Genomic DNA, 17,038 nt, shown 5'->3' on the forward strand with positions numbered 1-17,038 from the left:
TATAAGTTACATTCTTACACCTTCCCTGACCACTCTATAAAATAACATCTCTCCTCTCATCACTCTTTCTCCTTAACCTGCTTTATTTTTCTAAATAGGACTTGCCACCGTTTGGTACATTATACATTTGTTGTCTGTCTCCCCCATTGGAACAGCAACTCCATGAAAACAGTGTCATTTTTAGTTCACTGCTATGTCCCCAGTTCCCTGAACAGTGTCAGAAACATGGTAGGTGCTAATAAATGTTTGCTGAGTGAATGAATAAGGGAATCTAAAACTGCTGATTGAACCTTGCCTCCCCGGTTTCAAAATGAAATAACATCCCTTATGTGAGATCTGATCGCACTGTGCACTGCCAGAGGGTCTGTGCAGGGCCCTGCTGGCAACCAGAGTGGGAGGAGCTCCTGTTTGTGTTCAAGAGCATGGGCTGTGGAGTCAGGCAGACCTGGGTGTCACTCCTGGTGCCAGGACTGGCTAGCTGGTGACCTTGGGGTTGTTTAGCATCATAAGGCCTCACCTTCCTCACTGTAAAGTGGAGTAAAGGACATCTATCTCCTTGGGTTGTTGAGAGGATGAAATGAGAAATTATGAAAAACACAGTAAGTGCTCAGTAGATGGTAGCTCGATGTTTCTCAAGGTGAGAGGAGGAAAGCAGGGTGTGAGCCCGTCATAGGAAGAAGAATGTGGTATAAACACTTGAACAACCACAGAATAATTACAAAGCAGCCTGTGGACAAGTCTTGGCTGTGCCGCTAACTAGCTGGGTAACGGTGGGCCACTCACTGAGCCTTTCTAATTCTTGGTTTTGCTAATCTGTAAAATTAAAGGGTTGGAGTAGATGTTATCTGTTTCTAACATTCTGAGTTGGCGCTGAGTAGAAGATAACATGGGACAAATTATACACAAAATGTCAAAGAGTTAGTGTTCACAGTGGGATGGGATAAATCAGAACAGGCTTTTGGAATGAGGTGAGTGGAACGAATAGAATTCATGGAGTTTGAGGACTAAAATAATTATGGCAGTTTTGATAAAGTGGGCAGATCTGACAAAATTCAGGTTTTGTGTGTGCTTACATTGTTCGCAAGATAATTCATTTAAATATTTTTGTTTATATAAATTACATGTTGAAAATAGCTAATGTATTACTACAGGCATACCCCAGAGATATTATGGGTTTGGTTCCAGATCACCACAATAAAGAGAATATTGCAATAAAGTAAATCATGCAAATTTTTTGGTTTCCCAGTGTATATAAGAGTTAACACGATACTTAGCCTATTTGGTGTGCAATAGCATTATGTCCAAACCACAATGTACATACCTTAATTAAAAAATACTTGATTGCTAAAAAAATGCTCACCATCATCTGAGCCTGCTGGGGAAATGACAGGCTTGCCCAACTTAGGGTTGCCACAAACGTTCAGTATCTGCGAAGCGCAAGAAAGCAGAACTCGATGAGACAAGGATGCCTGTATTTTATATACAGTTACATTGTTAAATTGAATGTTTCTCTTAGATAATACTTTCCAGTTTTTTGTTTTTTTTTTTATCCTCACCTGAGGACATTTTCCCATTTTTTTGTTCAGGCAGAGTGGGAGGGAGAGAGAGGAACAGAGAGAGAGAGAGAGAAACATCGATGTGAAAGGGACACATTGAGTGGCTGCCACCCGCACGACCGACCAGGGCCGGGGACAAAGTGCAACCGAGGTACGTGCCCTTAGTGGGAACCGAACCCGGGTCTCTCAGGACCGCAGGCCGACGCTCTAACCACTGAGCCAAACCGGCCAGGGCAATACTTTCCAGTGTTGTTACATCATTCCTGCTAGCCATGACCTGATCATACATTTCAAATTTCCACAAGTGCATTTAAGGTCTTATTTTATAGGAGGGACTCAGGATTAGCTGTTAGCCCATGCAGTGGCAGTTCTAAGTAAGGTAGAGGATAAGAATTTCTCGGTTAATCTCTTCATATTAGAGATGAAGAAATTAAAGCCCAGAGTACTGTCTGCGCCTGTAACACATGTGGAGGACATAACTCCTGCCTGTCCTGTTCCTTTGAGGCTGCCCGAGGTACAGGCTCTTTCTTAGACACAATCCTTGTTTGTTGGTTTATTATTTATTATTGAGAAATGTTCTGATTATTCACCATCCTTCCATTCTACTTTTCATTGTAAAGTGCACAGTCCAGCATGATACCTTTAGCGCATGCCTACTGTGGCCAAGCGGTGAGAGAGGTCGTCGGTGCTCCGTCTTTCTGGAGTGAACAGACACATGGGAAATAATTACATCAAGATTTACCGGCCGGCTTGACTTGCACAACATTCCAGGTGTCCAAGTTTAATTTCATCTGAGAGAATCAGAGGAGGCTCCCTTAAAAAAGTAATGCTTAGCCCTGGCCAGTTTGGTTCAGTGGCAGAGCTTTGGCCCACGGACCAATGAGTGGTGGGTTCGATCCTGGCCAAGGGCATGCACCTTGGTTGCGGTTCATCCCAGGCCTTGGTTGGGGTCGTGCAGGAGGCAGCCAGTCAGTGTGTCTCTCTCACGCTGATGTTTCCCTCTCTCTCTATCCCTTTCTCTCTCTCTCTTCCCCTCCCACTCTGTCTAAGATAAATAGAAAAATATCCTCCGGTGAGGATTTAAAAGAAAAAAAAATTAAGTAATGCTTAGACCAGACCTGAGACCTGAAGATGTCAGAAAGTGGCCATGTTAGGGGGACTGTGGAGGGTCACTGCGGTCCAATATGGTGAACATTGCTTCTGGAAGCAAGGGCTTGGCCTTTGGTGGAACTGAATTCAGATGAGTATGGTTTGAGCATGCAGAGGATGAGGCTGGACTAAGTGGGCGACATCCAACAGCCACGTGAAGGGTTTTAATTTTTTATTTTTTTTTAACCTCACCCGAGGACATTTTTTCATTTTTTGTTCAGATAGAGCGGGAGGAAGAGAGAGAGAAAGAGAGAGAGACATCGACGTGAAAGGGACACATCGAGTGGCTGCCACCTGCATGACCCAACCAGGGCTGGGGACAAACTGCAACCGAAGTACATGCCCTTAGCGGGAACCGAACCTGGGTTTCTCTGGACCGCAGGTCGACGCTCTAACCGCTGAGCAAAACCGGTCAGGGCAAGGGTTTTAATTCTTAATGTTCCATGTGCTTGACCTGCTGAACCCTTTCCTTACCAAATGATATCAGTTAAATAATGGAAATGTGTCTATTGAGGGATTACCCCCATCCAAGAGAAAGCATTTATATTGGAAGTCAGTGAGAGACATAAAAATAATATGCTTCATTGTAATTAGCAGAGTAGTCTATCGTTGGAGTGTTTATTGTAAATTTATATATTTGCAGCCTCCCTGTGAACACACATGAAACGTGTATTTTAGTAAATGACTATATATTTGTACAAAATAGTCTATTGCAGATCTAGTAGATGTTGCTTCCCAAAAACTTTTTTTTAATGGCCTAGTGCTTGCAAGGGCCTAAGGGACGATGACTGGTGTCCTGAAAATATTCAGATTGCTGACTTGCTGGAATACTTGCAGCTTCATGATTTAATAAGCCTGTTTGGTGATAGTTGGTTTGGTGGCAGTGCCAGGCTGAGTTCTGCAGTCTCTGACTAGACCCCTGAAGCTAATTTGGGATCATAAGGTAGAAATGAGTGGGGCCTGCAGCTGGATCCCTGCATCAGAAAAGCTGAGTTAGTAGCTCTGCCACCCTTTAGAAAAAACTTCGCCATATTGTAACTATCTTTCAGACTCATATCTATATTGAGTTTGGAATCATTATCTTTTGGTGATAGAAGGAATTGTCGAAATTCTAGTGAATAAAGTCTAAACCCCAAGTTAATACAAACTTTGATATAAACCATTTTGATTATTTCGCTACTAGTAGTTTGCTTGGTTTTTCAAAAGTCTAGAGTTATTTTAACCATTAAAGCTCCAATAACTTTTAATTTTCAGAAATGTACTGTGTGGATCAGGTATTGTTTTAGGTGCCATGCCTATATTCTATCTCATATTACAATTAAAAAGCCAGTATCATTTTACATATGAGGGGTGATGGAGGCTAAATGACTTGTCCAGTGTAACACATCTGGATAAGCTGGATTTGGAGCTGTATAGTTCTCTATAAATTCTGGCTTAAAGTTACACGTAACAAGCCCTGGGAAGGAGTAAGATGGCCACTGTCCTGCGTGGCTGCAACTCAGCAAAAGCTCTGAGTGCCCCCCAAATCCTAAGTGTCCCCACACAGTTCCAGTTCTGTCCACTCTCCCTCTGCCGGAGCCCAAGGACATTTGTGATTACATTGGGACCACTCAGACAGTCCAGGATAATCTCCACAATTCAAGGTAGCCACATGCCAAAATAAAACATCAAGATATCCATTTCCGTAGAAGGAAAAACAGATACTGAGAGATCATCACTTGGCAGCATCCATCACAGAGAGGGCTTCATGCAACATGGAAGGAAATGAATAGTTTAAAAGGGGAAACAGAACCTGCAAAAGTGAAAACTGCTCTCATTTGACTACAATGGAACTCAGACTCACTCACCGTTCACAGATTTCACATCATCTTTACTGGTGAGCTGCTGACCTCCAGAGGATTCTTTTTTTTTTTTTTTATCCTCACCCGAGGACATTTTTCCATTTTTTATCCAGATACAGCGGGAGGGAGAGAGAGGAAGAGAGAGAGAGAAACATTGATGTGAAAGGGACACATTGAGTGGCCGCCACCCGCACGACCCAACCTGGGCCGGGGACAAACTGTAGCCAAGATACATGCCCTTAGCGGGAACCGAACCCGGGTCTCCGTGGACCGCAGACTGACGCTCTAACTGCTGAGCCAAACCGGCCAGGGTCAGGGGATTCTATGTGATCCTGGCTGAATGCTACCTACCACTTCAAATACGGTCTTCTTTCCCATTTCGCTGTTACATGTAATAAACTTGTTCAAATAAACTCTTCAATAAGTAAATAAATAAATAAAGCTACATGTAACAAATCTTTGGAGGCAAAATATTAAATGTGAAAGGAAGTTCTTGGAATATTGCAAGGGTGAGTGAAAAATCCACCCTAGTTTGTGAACCTGAACAAAACAACTTTGTGAAATGTATCCATGCCCGCCCTCCCCTTTTTGCCGTATTTTGCTTGGGCACTGAGGTCTGTTGTGTTTGGGATGGATAGAAGGGCTTTTAAGGACTGACTGAAGGTCAGCCCCAAAGAAACTAAGGATGCTGTGATCAGAGATGTGTTGTCAGTCGCACTCTCAGCCAGGCTCTGGAGGTGCAGGGTAGAGTGGAGTCCAGCTTCTCTGTACATCTTGTACCCTCTGTGCTTCCTGCTTCCCTGCCCAGTGGGTGTTCATGTGGAATTCCTGCCCACAAGTACAGGTAGGTCAAGAGTAATCTCTGTTTATTCCCTGCCACTGGTAGCCACTGAATGTTGGGTCTTTTAATTAATCTTAAGCCTTAGGAAAATAAATCTCTGTGGTAGAGACAGCCTGCTAAGGAGAAATAATAGTACCTTTATTTATTTTTAATTATTATTTTTTTAATCCTCACCCAAGGATAACTTTTGTTTCCATTGATTTTATTTATTTATTTTCTTTATTGATTTTAGAGAGAGAGGAAGGGAGAGAGAGAGATAGAAACATCAATGAAAGAGATCATCGATTGGCTGCTTCCTGTGTGCCCCCCACTGGGGATCAGGCCCACAACCTGGGCATGTGCCCTGACCGGGAATTGAACCAGCAACCTCCTGGTGCATGGGTCGACGCTCAACCATTGAGCCATACCTGGTTGTTTCCATAGATTTTAGATAGAGCAGGAGGGAAGTAGGGAGGGAGAGAGAAAAAGGAGGGGGGGCGGGGAGAGAGAGAGAGAGGGAGGCAGAAACAACAACAACATTGATATGAGAGAGACACATCAATTGAATGCCTCCCACATGACCCTGGTGGGGATTGAACCTGCAACCCAGGTACATGCCCTTAACAGCAGTTGAACCTGTGACCCTTTGGTCCACAGGCTGACATTCCAACTACTGAGCCAAACTGGCCAGGGCTAATGATAATTACATCTACGATCTCATTTGATTCTTGCGACAACTCTGTAATGTAGGTAAGGTTAGTGTGTTATCGTCCTACAAGTGAAGAAATTGAGGCTTCATTATGATCTAAATCTCTTTTTTTGTCTGACCTGCTGTAAGAGTCTTAACTCATCTGCATTTTGGGCTCTCATCAGTCTGTTCTTCATACAGTACTCAGTGAAATCTTTATTTATTTTTAATTTTTATTTTTCCCAGTTTTATTGAGATATAATTGATATGTATAAGTTTAAAGGATACAATATAACAATTTGATGTATATATACATTGCAAAATGATTACCACAGTAAGCATAGTTAATATCCATCATCTCACATAGTTACAAACATTTTTCTCCTTGTAATGAGAACTTTTAAGATTTACTCTCTTAGCAACTTGCAAATATGTAATATGATATTGTTTTTGTTTCTTTCATTAATCCTCACCCTAGGATATTTTTCATTGATTTTTAGATAGAGTAGAAGGCAGGTGGGGAAGTGAGAGAAAAACATTGATGTGAGAAACTCACATTGATTGGTTGCCTCCCACATGACCCTGACCAGGGCCGGGGATTGAACTTGGAACTCAGGTACATGCCCTTGACTGGGAATCGAACCCCTGACCCTTTGGTCCACAGGCCGATGCTCTAACCGTTGAGCCAAACTGGCCGGGGCTGCAAATATACAATACAATATTGTTAATGATAGTCATCATCTTCTACATTACATCCCCAGAATTTGTTTATCTTATAACTGGGAGTTTGTGCTTTTTGACCAACATAGCCTATTTCCCCTTCTCCTACCCCTCTCCTCTGGTAACCACCAATCTGTTCTCTGTTTCTATGAGTTTGGTTTTAGATTCCACATATAAGTGAAATCATACAGTATCTTTTCTGTCTTATCTCATTTAGCATCATGCCCACAAGGTCCACCTATGTTGTTGCAAATGGCACGATTTTCTTTTTTATGGCTGAATAGTATATATACCACATTTTCTTTATCTGTTCATCTGCTGATGGACCTGTTTTCATGTCTTGGTTATTGTAAATAATGCTGCAGTGAACATATGGATGCAGATATCTCTTTAGCATAGTAATTTCATTTTCTTTGGACGTATATCCAGAAATGGTATTGCTGAATCATACAGTAGTTCTATTTTTCATTTTTTGAGGAACCTCCATCCTGTTTTCCACAGTGCCTGTACCAGGGGAATCTTTAAAAACTCGATCGGATCACACCACTTCCCTGTTTAATCATTTCTTGGACCTTATTTGTTGTCCTTTTGGCTTTGCATCCCTGTTCCTTCCACAACAGGGACCTGCAATGGTTTCTCCCTCACCTGACCTTTTAAACCTTTACTTTCAGGTTGCAGATATTTTTTCTTTAGAATTCTTCTAGCGTGCAATTACATGTTTGTGATTATTTGCTGGTTTATCTCATCTTTAAGCCCATGAGGACAAAGAAGATGTTTTTGTGGCCATTATATTCCCATTACCTGGCATGGACTAAGCAATAAATAAAGGTTTGTTGAAGGAAGAAATGACACTCAGGAAATTAAATCTCTTGCCTTGTGTAGTAAATGGTGTTACTTTTACTGGAATATAAGCTCCATGAAGGCAGGATTTTTGGTTCCCTTTCACTGTTAAATTCGTGGCATCTTCAACAGTGCCTGGCTCATAGTAGAAAATATTTGTTGCATATTGATTGTGCTTAGATGCGATTCCAGAGATTTCTTCTCCAAAGCCAGGACCTCTCCCCAGTTTGTGCCAAATCTGACTGAAAATGGGGATTTGGAATTATCCAGTTTCTCTGGGTAGTAGATAAATCTGAGAGTCGCTGTTGTGACTCGGTAAGGTGGCTTTGCTTTCTCTGAGTACAGGTCTTAAAGGGCATCCAAATGTCATCAGACAAACAACAGTTATCTGTTCTACATCCTGTACACCCCTTTTTACAGGCTGCCAAGCTAGATATTGATGTCATCCATCCTGCCTCTTTCTAAGTCCCCTGAATAACATGTTGAATAGCCATCAGAACAACTCTTCTACCAGCTTTTATTTAACCATTTGCAGACTTTACAGTGTGTCCCCCCGCCCCCCAATTCACTTAAATAGCAGACTGAAACATTTTAATGATCTGCTAAAAAATCATTTTATGTTCAAGGTACCAGAAACTCGGGTGTTATTTACTATTTGAGTTTAGGGAATGGTACTGTTTTTATTCCACTGGATATATCCCTGTCTTTAAGATCTTCAGATTTATTGAATATTTTCCTAATTGGGGGCTGAAACAATTTTAGTGTTAAGATATAACAGTGCTCACGTTTGTGCTTCATCTTGCCCTTTGCCAGGGATTGTTGATTTATTATAGCCGCCACCCACAGTCCTGAAGTCAAGTCACAGTTTGGGTTCAGTAATGATTTATGCAGAGTGCATATGTCAACATGGAAATACCAGTGTCTGATGGCAGCCATGGCAGGCTCTTCCCTCTCTCTTGCATTCTGTTTTCAGAGTTTGAATACTGAGGGGAGAAAATGGTCCCTAGTTAGTGGTGACAGACACCACCCTGGAGCTGCGAGAGGTGCAGTGCTGGTCATGGAAAGACCAGGTTTCAAGTGTTGACTCAGCCATATTATTTTGGGCAAGTGTTGGTTGTGGAGATTGGTTCCTCTTCAATGAAATCATTTTGACCTCTTCCAACTTTAAAAGCTAGTCACAGTCGGGCTGGTGTGGCTCAGTGGTTGAGCGTCGACCCATGCACCAAGAGGTCGCGGTTCAATCCCAGTCAGGGCACATGCCCAGGTTGTGGGCCCGATCCCCAGTGGGGGGCATGCAGGAGACAGCCAGTCGATGTTCTCTCTCATTGATGTTTCTATCTCTCTCTTCCTCTCCCTTCCTCTCTCTCTAAAATCAATGGAAAAATATCCTCGGGTGAGGATTAAAAACAAAACAAAACTCCTAGTCAACCCAGGGAATACTGTGCCCAACCAGTTTCTTCTGAACATTGGTTTAACCCATGATGGTTTTCAGGGCTTGTTTGGGTAGCCCTGGTCTTCACCCCTGTACTCTGTGGGATCAATAGAGAATGTGGGGACAACATGCTCAGTTTAATTACCTCAGATATAGACACAGAGGAACTTTGAAAGTAGAAGAATTAGTATCACATTCATCTTAAAAAAAGAAAATCCAGGCCTGGCTGGGTGGCTCAGCTGATTGGAGCATTGTCTCATACACCAAAAGGTTGCTGGTTCGATTCCTGGTCAGGGCACATACCTAGGTTGCAGGTTCATGGTTGGGGCACGTATGGGAGGCAATCAATCGATATTTCTCTTTCACACTTATATTCTTTCTCTCCGTCCCTTTCTCAAAATCAATAAAAGCATTTCCTCAGGTGTGGATTAAAACAATATTCATTAAGTTCTCACGTAGAATTTTTTCTGTTTATTTTAGGATACTGACAGTTCTGGTACCCTTTGAGAGAACGCATTACTTTGAAATGCAGACAGAATGACCAGACCCCAGATTGTTCTTTCAAGATCTCAGAGTACCCCATTTGTATTTCAAAGGGATGCATTTAGTTCAGAAAGTCCAGGAGATTCAGTGAGAAAACCAAGGTGGGGAGTCCCTGCTCTCTGCAAATTGAGTTCGAGAAAAACCTCACAGAAGAATGAGTTTGTATTTCCCTCGCTTTACTTCAAATCTATAACTTCTTGGAAGCTGTTGATCATCCAGGTGGGAAACCTGCCCCTACGTTGTGTGTTAAGGTGTTGATGTGTGTGAGTCTTGGCCAGAGCTGGTGTTCCACCGAATGGGAATGACACACTTCCCTTTTCTTCTCTTCTGCCGTAGGATCCTGTCACCACGTTGGGAAGATTAGACAGAAACTCCCTGCAGTTTATTTTCTTTCTGAATAAGTTATATTATGGAGGGACTTTTAAGCTAAAAGAAGAAAAGCTCCTTTTTGTTAGAAGCAGCAGTGTGGAGTTTCAACTTGTCTTGGACTTCCTCGGAGATGTTTGCAGATCCGGTGTAAACTTGCTGTGGTTTGCCTTTGGGCATCAAACTGTTTAGCTTGGCTCTATTATATCTGTAATTGCTGCATTTTAATAATTGCCCAATATTCTTGTCAGCAATTTGCAGCCTATATTTTTAATAGAACCGTTTGCCTTTCTTTTCCACAGGTTTATTCAGACCTGGTTTAAGCCCCTGGATTAACGAGCACAGGCACACAGACCCTCTGCAGCTGCGGGCAGGGGGTGACACAGCTCATTAAATATTCCCACAGGCCTCGTGCTGGATCTGGTTTACGTGTTCCATAAACATCCTCTGGAAGCCATCTTCTTCTGAGATCTCTTTATGGGGTTTTGCTTTATGAATATTGCCTTTAGCGTTTGCTGAGATAGCATATTTTTGTAAAGAGGGTTTTTCTTATCAGTTTATTCATGACACCTAATTTTCTGAAGGTAAAAAATAGGGACACATTCTCTTTGCTGTTGTTGACTTGTAAAAAACAGAAGATGGTGACTTCCATTTCATTGAGAGGATGTGGAGTCACTGTGACAGAAATGCTGGGCTTCAAGTCGATTTCTTCATGGCATCTAACGTGATCTCTCTAATTTAGTCAGGTTTGGAGACGGGACCATTGTGGCCCCAGTGACCTGTGCTCAACTCGACTGGCAATTCTGTTCTTTTAGTGATTTCATTCTTTAGCTTATCTCTCTTTTGTGTCTGTTGGAATGTTTATTTTTTAATAAACAAAAGATTTGAACTGCTTTTGCACAAGCAAAGAATTATATAAATAATCACACCCAAATTTCTTTACTTTGTTGGCATAAATACAGGGTGGGGCTGAGTTTACAGTTGTGAGTATGCAGAACACAGAGTTTATTCTTGTATTATTATTTATTATTATTTTCCATGCAAACAACTGTAAACCTACTTTTTTTTTTTTTTTTAATCCTCACCCAAGGACACTTTTCCATTTTTTGTTCAGATAGAATGGGAGTGGGGGAGAGAGAGAGAAACATCCATGTGAGAGAGACACATCTAGTGCTGCCTCCCGCAAGACCCAACCAGGGTACGCGTCCTTAGCGGGAACCGAACCCGGGTTTCTCTGGATCGCAGGCCGACGCTCTAACTGCTGAGCCAAACTGGCCAGGGCAACCTACTTGTGCCCCACCCTGTATACCTCAAAAGAATGGCCAAATAGTGATAACAATACCGAACATTTATTGGTGGCTTATTATATATTTGGCACTGTTCTAAGTATTAATCTATATTATTAAGCAGTGTGTGTGTGCATGTGTGTGCACCAAATCTTTACAATAACCCATGTGAATAGGTTCATGTATGCAGAACAGTCTGCTCAACATCACTGATTTCGTAGGTGGCAGAGTAGATTCAGTCCCAAGCAGGCGTTTAACTGCCATCAAAATCCATATTCTATTCATGGTAGGCCTTTAATTACTGTCATATACTAAGATTGAACCATAGTGCCTCCTGCACATATAATTTAGTTTCAAGATGTGTCTGTAAAGTTCTTTCAGAAATTAGAACTTTATTGTTATTATTTCTGCATAGGCAATACTTTCAAAATCAAATGGCAATTCAATGAAAAGGCTCCTCTCCCAAGTTCTCATCACTGTCCTCTAACTTTTTCCATAGGTGGACTGTGACCAAGGCAGGCCTGCCCTGGCAAGTTCAGGAAATAGGACTTTTTTTTAAATTGATTTTTTTAGAGAGAGAGGAAACGAGAGAGAGAGAGAGAGAGAGACAGACAGACAGACAGACAGACAGACATTGATGTGACAGGGAAACATCCATCAGTTGCCTCCTGTATGTACCTTGACCTGGGATGGAACACACACCTGGGTATGTGCCCTGACCGGAAATCAAACCAGTAAGTGACTTTTGGTGCACAAGGAAGAAGCTCAGCCAACTGAGCTGCACCAGCCAGGGCCGGAATAGGATTCTCCCAGGCATTGCAGAAAACGCATTTCAAAAATACACACATAGGAGGGTTTGAGGTGCAGTGGCAAGATTTATTGGAAGGGCACTTTTGGCCCCAGGCCTGCTACAGAGAGAGAACACACCCCCTGGGGCCTTGGTTAAACTTTGATCATATCTCCTTGGGTTTGGGAAGGGGTAAATTTTCTTTCAAACTAACCAATCTCCTTCCTAATTCTTAGTTGGCTGTGCTGGGCCCTCCCCCTATCCAATCCCTTTCCTGAATCTTCTGGGTTTCCATGTCCTTATCTTATCCAACCCTTTTCCCAGATTTTCCCAGGCTAGACTCCTCTCATTTTGTCTCCTACTGCAGCATCCTTGTAGTTTTGCTTGTTATCTGGCTCGTACTGTGCAAAGAAATTTCCCCTTTACTGTTCATTCCTCCCCCTGGTAATCCGGAGAACTGGCCGGTTATTCCCTGGGGAGGTTGGAAAGTGGGTCTTTCCTGCCTGCTGGGGGGATTAAGTTCCTTTGGTGGAGGATGTGGCTGTCCCCTGAGGCAAAGCTGCAGCTTCCAGATTTAATCAGGCTCGGCCAGTGTCGCTCTCTTCTCGTTTGTTAATATGTAACTAGCTACCTAGGCTAACACAACTACACTGTTTCTCTCCCTCCTTCTCATAGGAAATTAGTGTTACTACTCTTAGAACAACTTCATCTTTCTCCTAACACTTAATGCAGTGAACTAAGAACACTCAGTTAGAAACTCATTTTGCCGTTGTTTTTGTATTTTTGCACTGTATCTACAAGTGCCCAAACTGGCTTTGTATCTGGATAGCAAGCTGGTTCTGTGGATGGTACTTCCCGGGTAAGGGTAAGAAGGCCGCAGTCCCAGCTATTTGAGATGGTTCCTAGAAACACCTTAATCTGGCCTTGCCCAGGGTTTGGATCAAGTAAGGTGTTTGTGCTTTTATCCAGGTGTTGGATAATTTTTATTTTTTTAAATTATTTTTTTATCTTCACCTGAGGACATTTTTGCATTCATCTTCAGATAGAGTGGGAGGGAGAGAGGAAGAGAGAGAAAGAAACATCAATGTGAGAGAGACACATTGAGTGGTCGCCACCCACACAACCCCAACTGGGGCCGGGAACAAACTGCAACCCAGGTAATGTGCCCTTAGCAGGAACCGAAACCAGGTCTCTCGGGTTGGCGGGTTGACGCTCTAACTGCTGAGCCAAACCGGCCAGGGCTTTTAAATTACTTTTTAAAATATTTTTTTAAATTGAGTTTTTAGAGAGAGAGAGAGAGAGAGAGAGAGAGAGAGAGAGAAACATCGATGTGAGAGAGAAACATCCATTGACTGGCTCCTGCATGTCCCTTACTGGGGATTGAGCCCCAAACCTGGGCATGTGCCCTGACTGGGAATTGAACAGGGACCTCTCAGTCCATGGGATGATGCTCAGTCCACTGAGCCACACCGATCAGGCATAACTTTTATTCTTGATGAAAAGGAATCATGTCCTTAAATACTTGGAACATAGTAGGTGTTCAATAAATATTTATCGAGTTAGACAACTTCTGTGGGTTGTGCCAGGCTCAGGGATACAGGACTGGGAAATACACTCTGGAGTAACTAAATGAGGTAATCTTTAGGGCCACATGGGGATGTTCAAGTTAAGCAAACCACCACAAAACGTGCCAGTCAAGCAAGGTTCTGGACTGGAAAATGTTTGAAAGAAAGGACGTCCAGACCCTCTAGTCCAGTAACCAGATGGTCTCAGGTGGGACTAGAGACAGGGAAGACTTCTCCTGCTAAGAGGCTGGCCAACAGTTGAAATAAGAATCTTGCCTTTTAATGGTTTTGTATTTTCCAAATCGATTCTAAATGTGTTTTAATTTGATCCTGTGATAACTCTGTCATTATAATACAGCCCGAGTCTCTAATCAGAGCTGGTTTTGTTGTTGTTGTCGTTGTTGTTAGCACTAGGGCATTCATGAATCAAGTGTCAACAATTGCTCTAGCGCCACTACATCACTGGAGATATTATATTATAGGTGCACCTTGGTTCTCTTCTGTGGTCCTGAAAATTTTATCTAAAACCAAATATTTAAACTGTCAAAAGTAAATATGGTTTTGCAAAAGTATTTGCTATAAAAACCTTTAGTAAGTCATTATCACCCCAATCTCAGTTTGCTTGAGTGCCGTTTTGGCATCTTTTAAGATAATTTTATCTTACCCTCTTTAGAAGTTCTTCATTTCACCCTAATCTGTGTTTATGAAAAGAAGTTCCTGCATTAAGTTTTCTTCTTGAAATATGTTTATTTTTACAGACAACTGGAAAATTGGAAAGAGGGATTTTAAGGCCATATCTGATTTGCAAAGATTGTCTACGATCTGAAGAACTACAGGCTGAGGTGATTGGGACACACTTTTGAAGAAATAAAAATGACTTCTCGTTATGTGATCGCCATGCTTGCCCTAATGAGTGTCTGTTTGGCTACTGCAGGTAAGTTGCATAGTATGAATTGCATGTTTATTATATTCTTTTGGCTATAGTTTTCCTCAGTCTCTTCAGTTTAGGAAAATTTAGGACCTGTGATATTTATGCATAATTTGAGTATTTATGTTCTTTTTTTTTTTTAATCTTCACCTGAGGACATTTTTCCATTTTTGTTCAGGTATAGTGGGAGGGAGAGAGAGGAAGAGAGAGAGAAACATCAACGTGAAAGGGACACATCAAGTGGCTGCCTCCTGCATGACCCCAACCGGGGCCGGGGACAAACTGCAACCGAGGTACATGCCCTTAGTGGGAACCAAACCCCGGTCTCTCTGGACCGCAGGCTGACATTCCAAGTATTTATGTTCTTGAGGGAAATAAAATATTTGACTTCTATACAGATACATAGTATATTTGCCTGTGTTACATTTCAATAGACTGGTGCTGGACATTCTGTCAGTGGTGTAGATACCTAACTATAACCTTCAGTATTGAGGTGGTTAGAACAAATATGCTAAGGTTTAATCCCACTTAATTTTGTTACATGAATAGATTACATTTGCTTTCTTGTCCTAAATAAAAAACTTCAAGAAGGCTCTTTTGTTCTTTATGATAAAACAAATAGATCTTCTAGATAGAGGAGAGACTTCTGGAATAGGCTGCTTAGAAAGTTATTAAATTTTTGTCTATTTCAGATATTTAAATGTGTAACTTTTTAAAACGTACTGAAGTAGCCCTGGCCGGTTTGGCTCAGCGGATAGAGCATTGCCCCGCAGATCGAAGGGTCTTGGGTTCAATTCCTGGTCAAGGGCACATACCTGGTTTGCAGGTTCGACCCCAGCTCCTGTTGAGGTGGTGTGAGAGACAACCAGTTGATATGTCTCACATTGATGTTTCTCTCTCTCTCTCTCTCTCTCTCTCTCTCTCTCTCTCTCTCTCTCTCTCTCTCTCCCCCTCCCTCCCTCCCTTCCACTCTATCTAAAAAAATCAGTGGAAAAATATCCTAGGATGAGGATTAACAACAAAAAAAGTACTGAAATATACATCAGAGTATGAGGTTGGAGATGAGAGGAAACAAATTACTTGGTTGGAACATTGTTGCTTAAGTAAGAATATCAGATCCTCCACAGCAATGTCTTAGTGTTGGCAGTCAGGGTTACTTAACACATTTGGAAGCTTAATTTGCTCTATTTTGTTGTCATAAGCTTTGTGTCTGTTCTATAATGGCTACATAAAATGATTTTGTTGGACCAGATTTTGAAACTGGCTGATCTCAACAAGAAACTCCTTGACTTGAAAAATGATTAGCCTCTTGGTTTTGGCTATTGAATTCACATACAGTTGAGATGATAATGATAATAATCACCATTTACTGAGTGTGCACTGCAGCCAGGCACTGGGCTAAACAACTATAGAATATAACAGTGAGTAGGATATTCTTATTTCATGAGCTCAGTTAATCACAACTCTGAGGTAGGTGTGATTATTTTTCTCATTTCACAGACTGATGAAATCAGATACAGAGAGATGAGATAACTTGCCCAGTGTCATGTAGCTGGGAAGTGGAGGAGCCAAGTTTTACATCTTGCTCTTAACCTCTGTGCTATAATGAAGAAGCCAGACCACCAGCTGGGGCTCCAGTAGACTCAGGCACAGACTGAGTAAAAGCCAGTTTGCAGAACTTGGTTTATGAGATTGGAAAGTAGAATGTCCTCCTCGTTGCAAATATCTTGAGAGAAAGTTGCTAGTTTTGTTTTTTGTTGTTGTTGTTTTTTTTTCAATGCCAGCATGTGAATTTGAACTACCCATTCTCTCTGTCAACAGTTTCATTTTGTCTCATGATTGAAGAGTTATTTGCCTTTTAGCCTGGGCATTAAAACTGATCTTAATTAAAATCTCATTGAAAAGTAGTAGGAAAAGGAGGGAGGGAGGGAGTGAGAGAGAGAAATGGCTTGGTAGAAAATGTGCTGTTTCAATGACAAGATGTATAATTATATACCTGATGGGTTTGAGGCAGAATTTTCTGCTTTCACTGACACCGGGGATAGACTGAAAAACATAACCGAAGAGGGTACCTCATGGGAAAGCGGTGAGTTTGATAGCTTTGTACATGCCTGATGTATTTGATAGTGAATCAGTTTTGCTTAAGCCATGGTCAAATATTTTTTTGAGTTGTATATGCACTCACATTTTTGCTGATTGTACAGTAAAACTGAAGGTGCAGTAGGTTCTGTAACAACCTGAGGCAACTGATCAATAGGACAGACAGAGATGCATTTTGAACAACCTAAGAATGAAGAGGGGATACATGTTTTGTATAAACTGTATATACTGATAGCTTTTCGTTCAGGCTTAGAATACTTTACAAAATGCTTTTTGGGACATTCTGGATGAGTTGAACTTCAAGAAGATAGTAGTAATGATAATAATATTGAATAATTCTAGAGTAATTAATTATGTGCCGGCCCTGTTCAAAGTATCATCTCAGTTTCATTCTCATAACTGTCTTAAAAAGTGTAA

The 17,038-nt window shown here is 41.7% G+C and overlaps 1 protein-coding gene across 1 annotated transcript in view; it reads left to right on the forward strand.

The window, feature by feature from the left end:
* TGFBR3 (transforming growth factor beta receptor 3) overlaps positions 1-17,038 on the forward strand; it is a 201,661-nt gene that overhangs the window by 15,559 nt on the left and 169,064 nt on the right. Inside the window, exon 2 of the mRNA XM_036257051.1 lies at positions 14,352-14,527. Within this exon, the coding sequence (XP_036112944.1) occupies positions 14,467-14,527 (61 nt within the window). The 5' untranslated portion in view covers positions 14,352-14,466. The remainder of the gene's footprint in view (positions 1-14,351; positions 14,528-17,038) is intronic.

Source organism: Molossus molossus, unplaced genomic scaffold (genome assembly GCF_014108415.1).
Source record: "Molossus molossus isolate mMolMol1 unplaced genomic scaffold, mMolMol1.p scaffold_m16_p_12, whole genome shotgun sequence".
In the NCBI taxonomy this organism is placed as follows: Eukaryota; Metazoa; Chordata; class Mammalia; order Chiroptera; family Molossidae; genus Molossus; species Molossus molossus.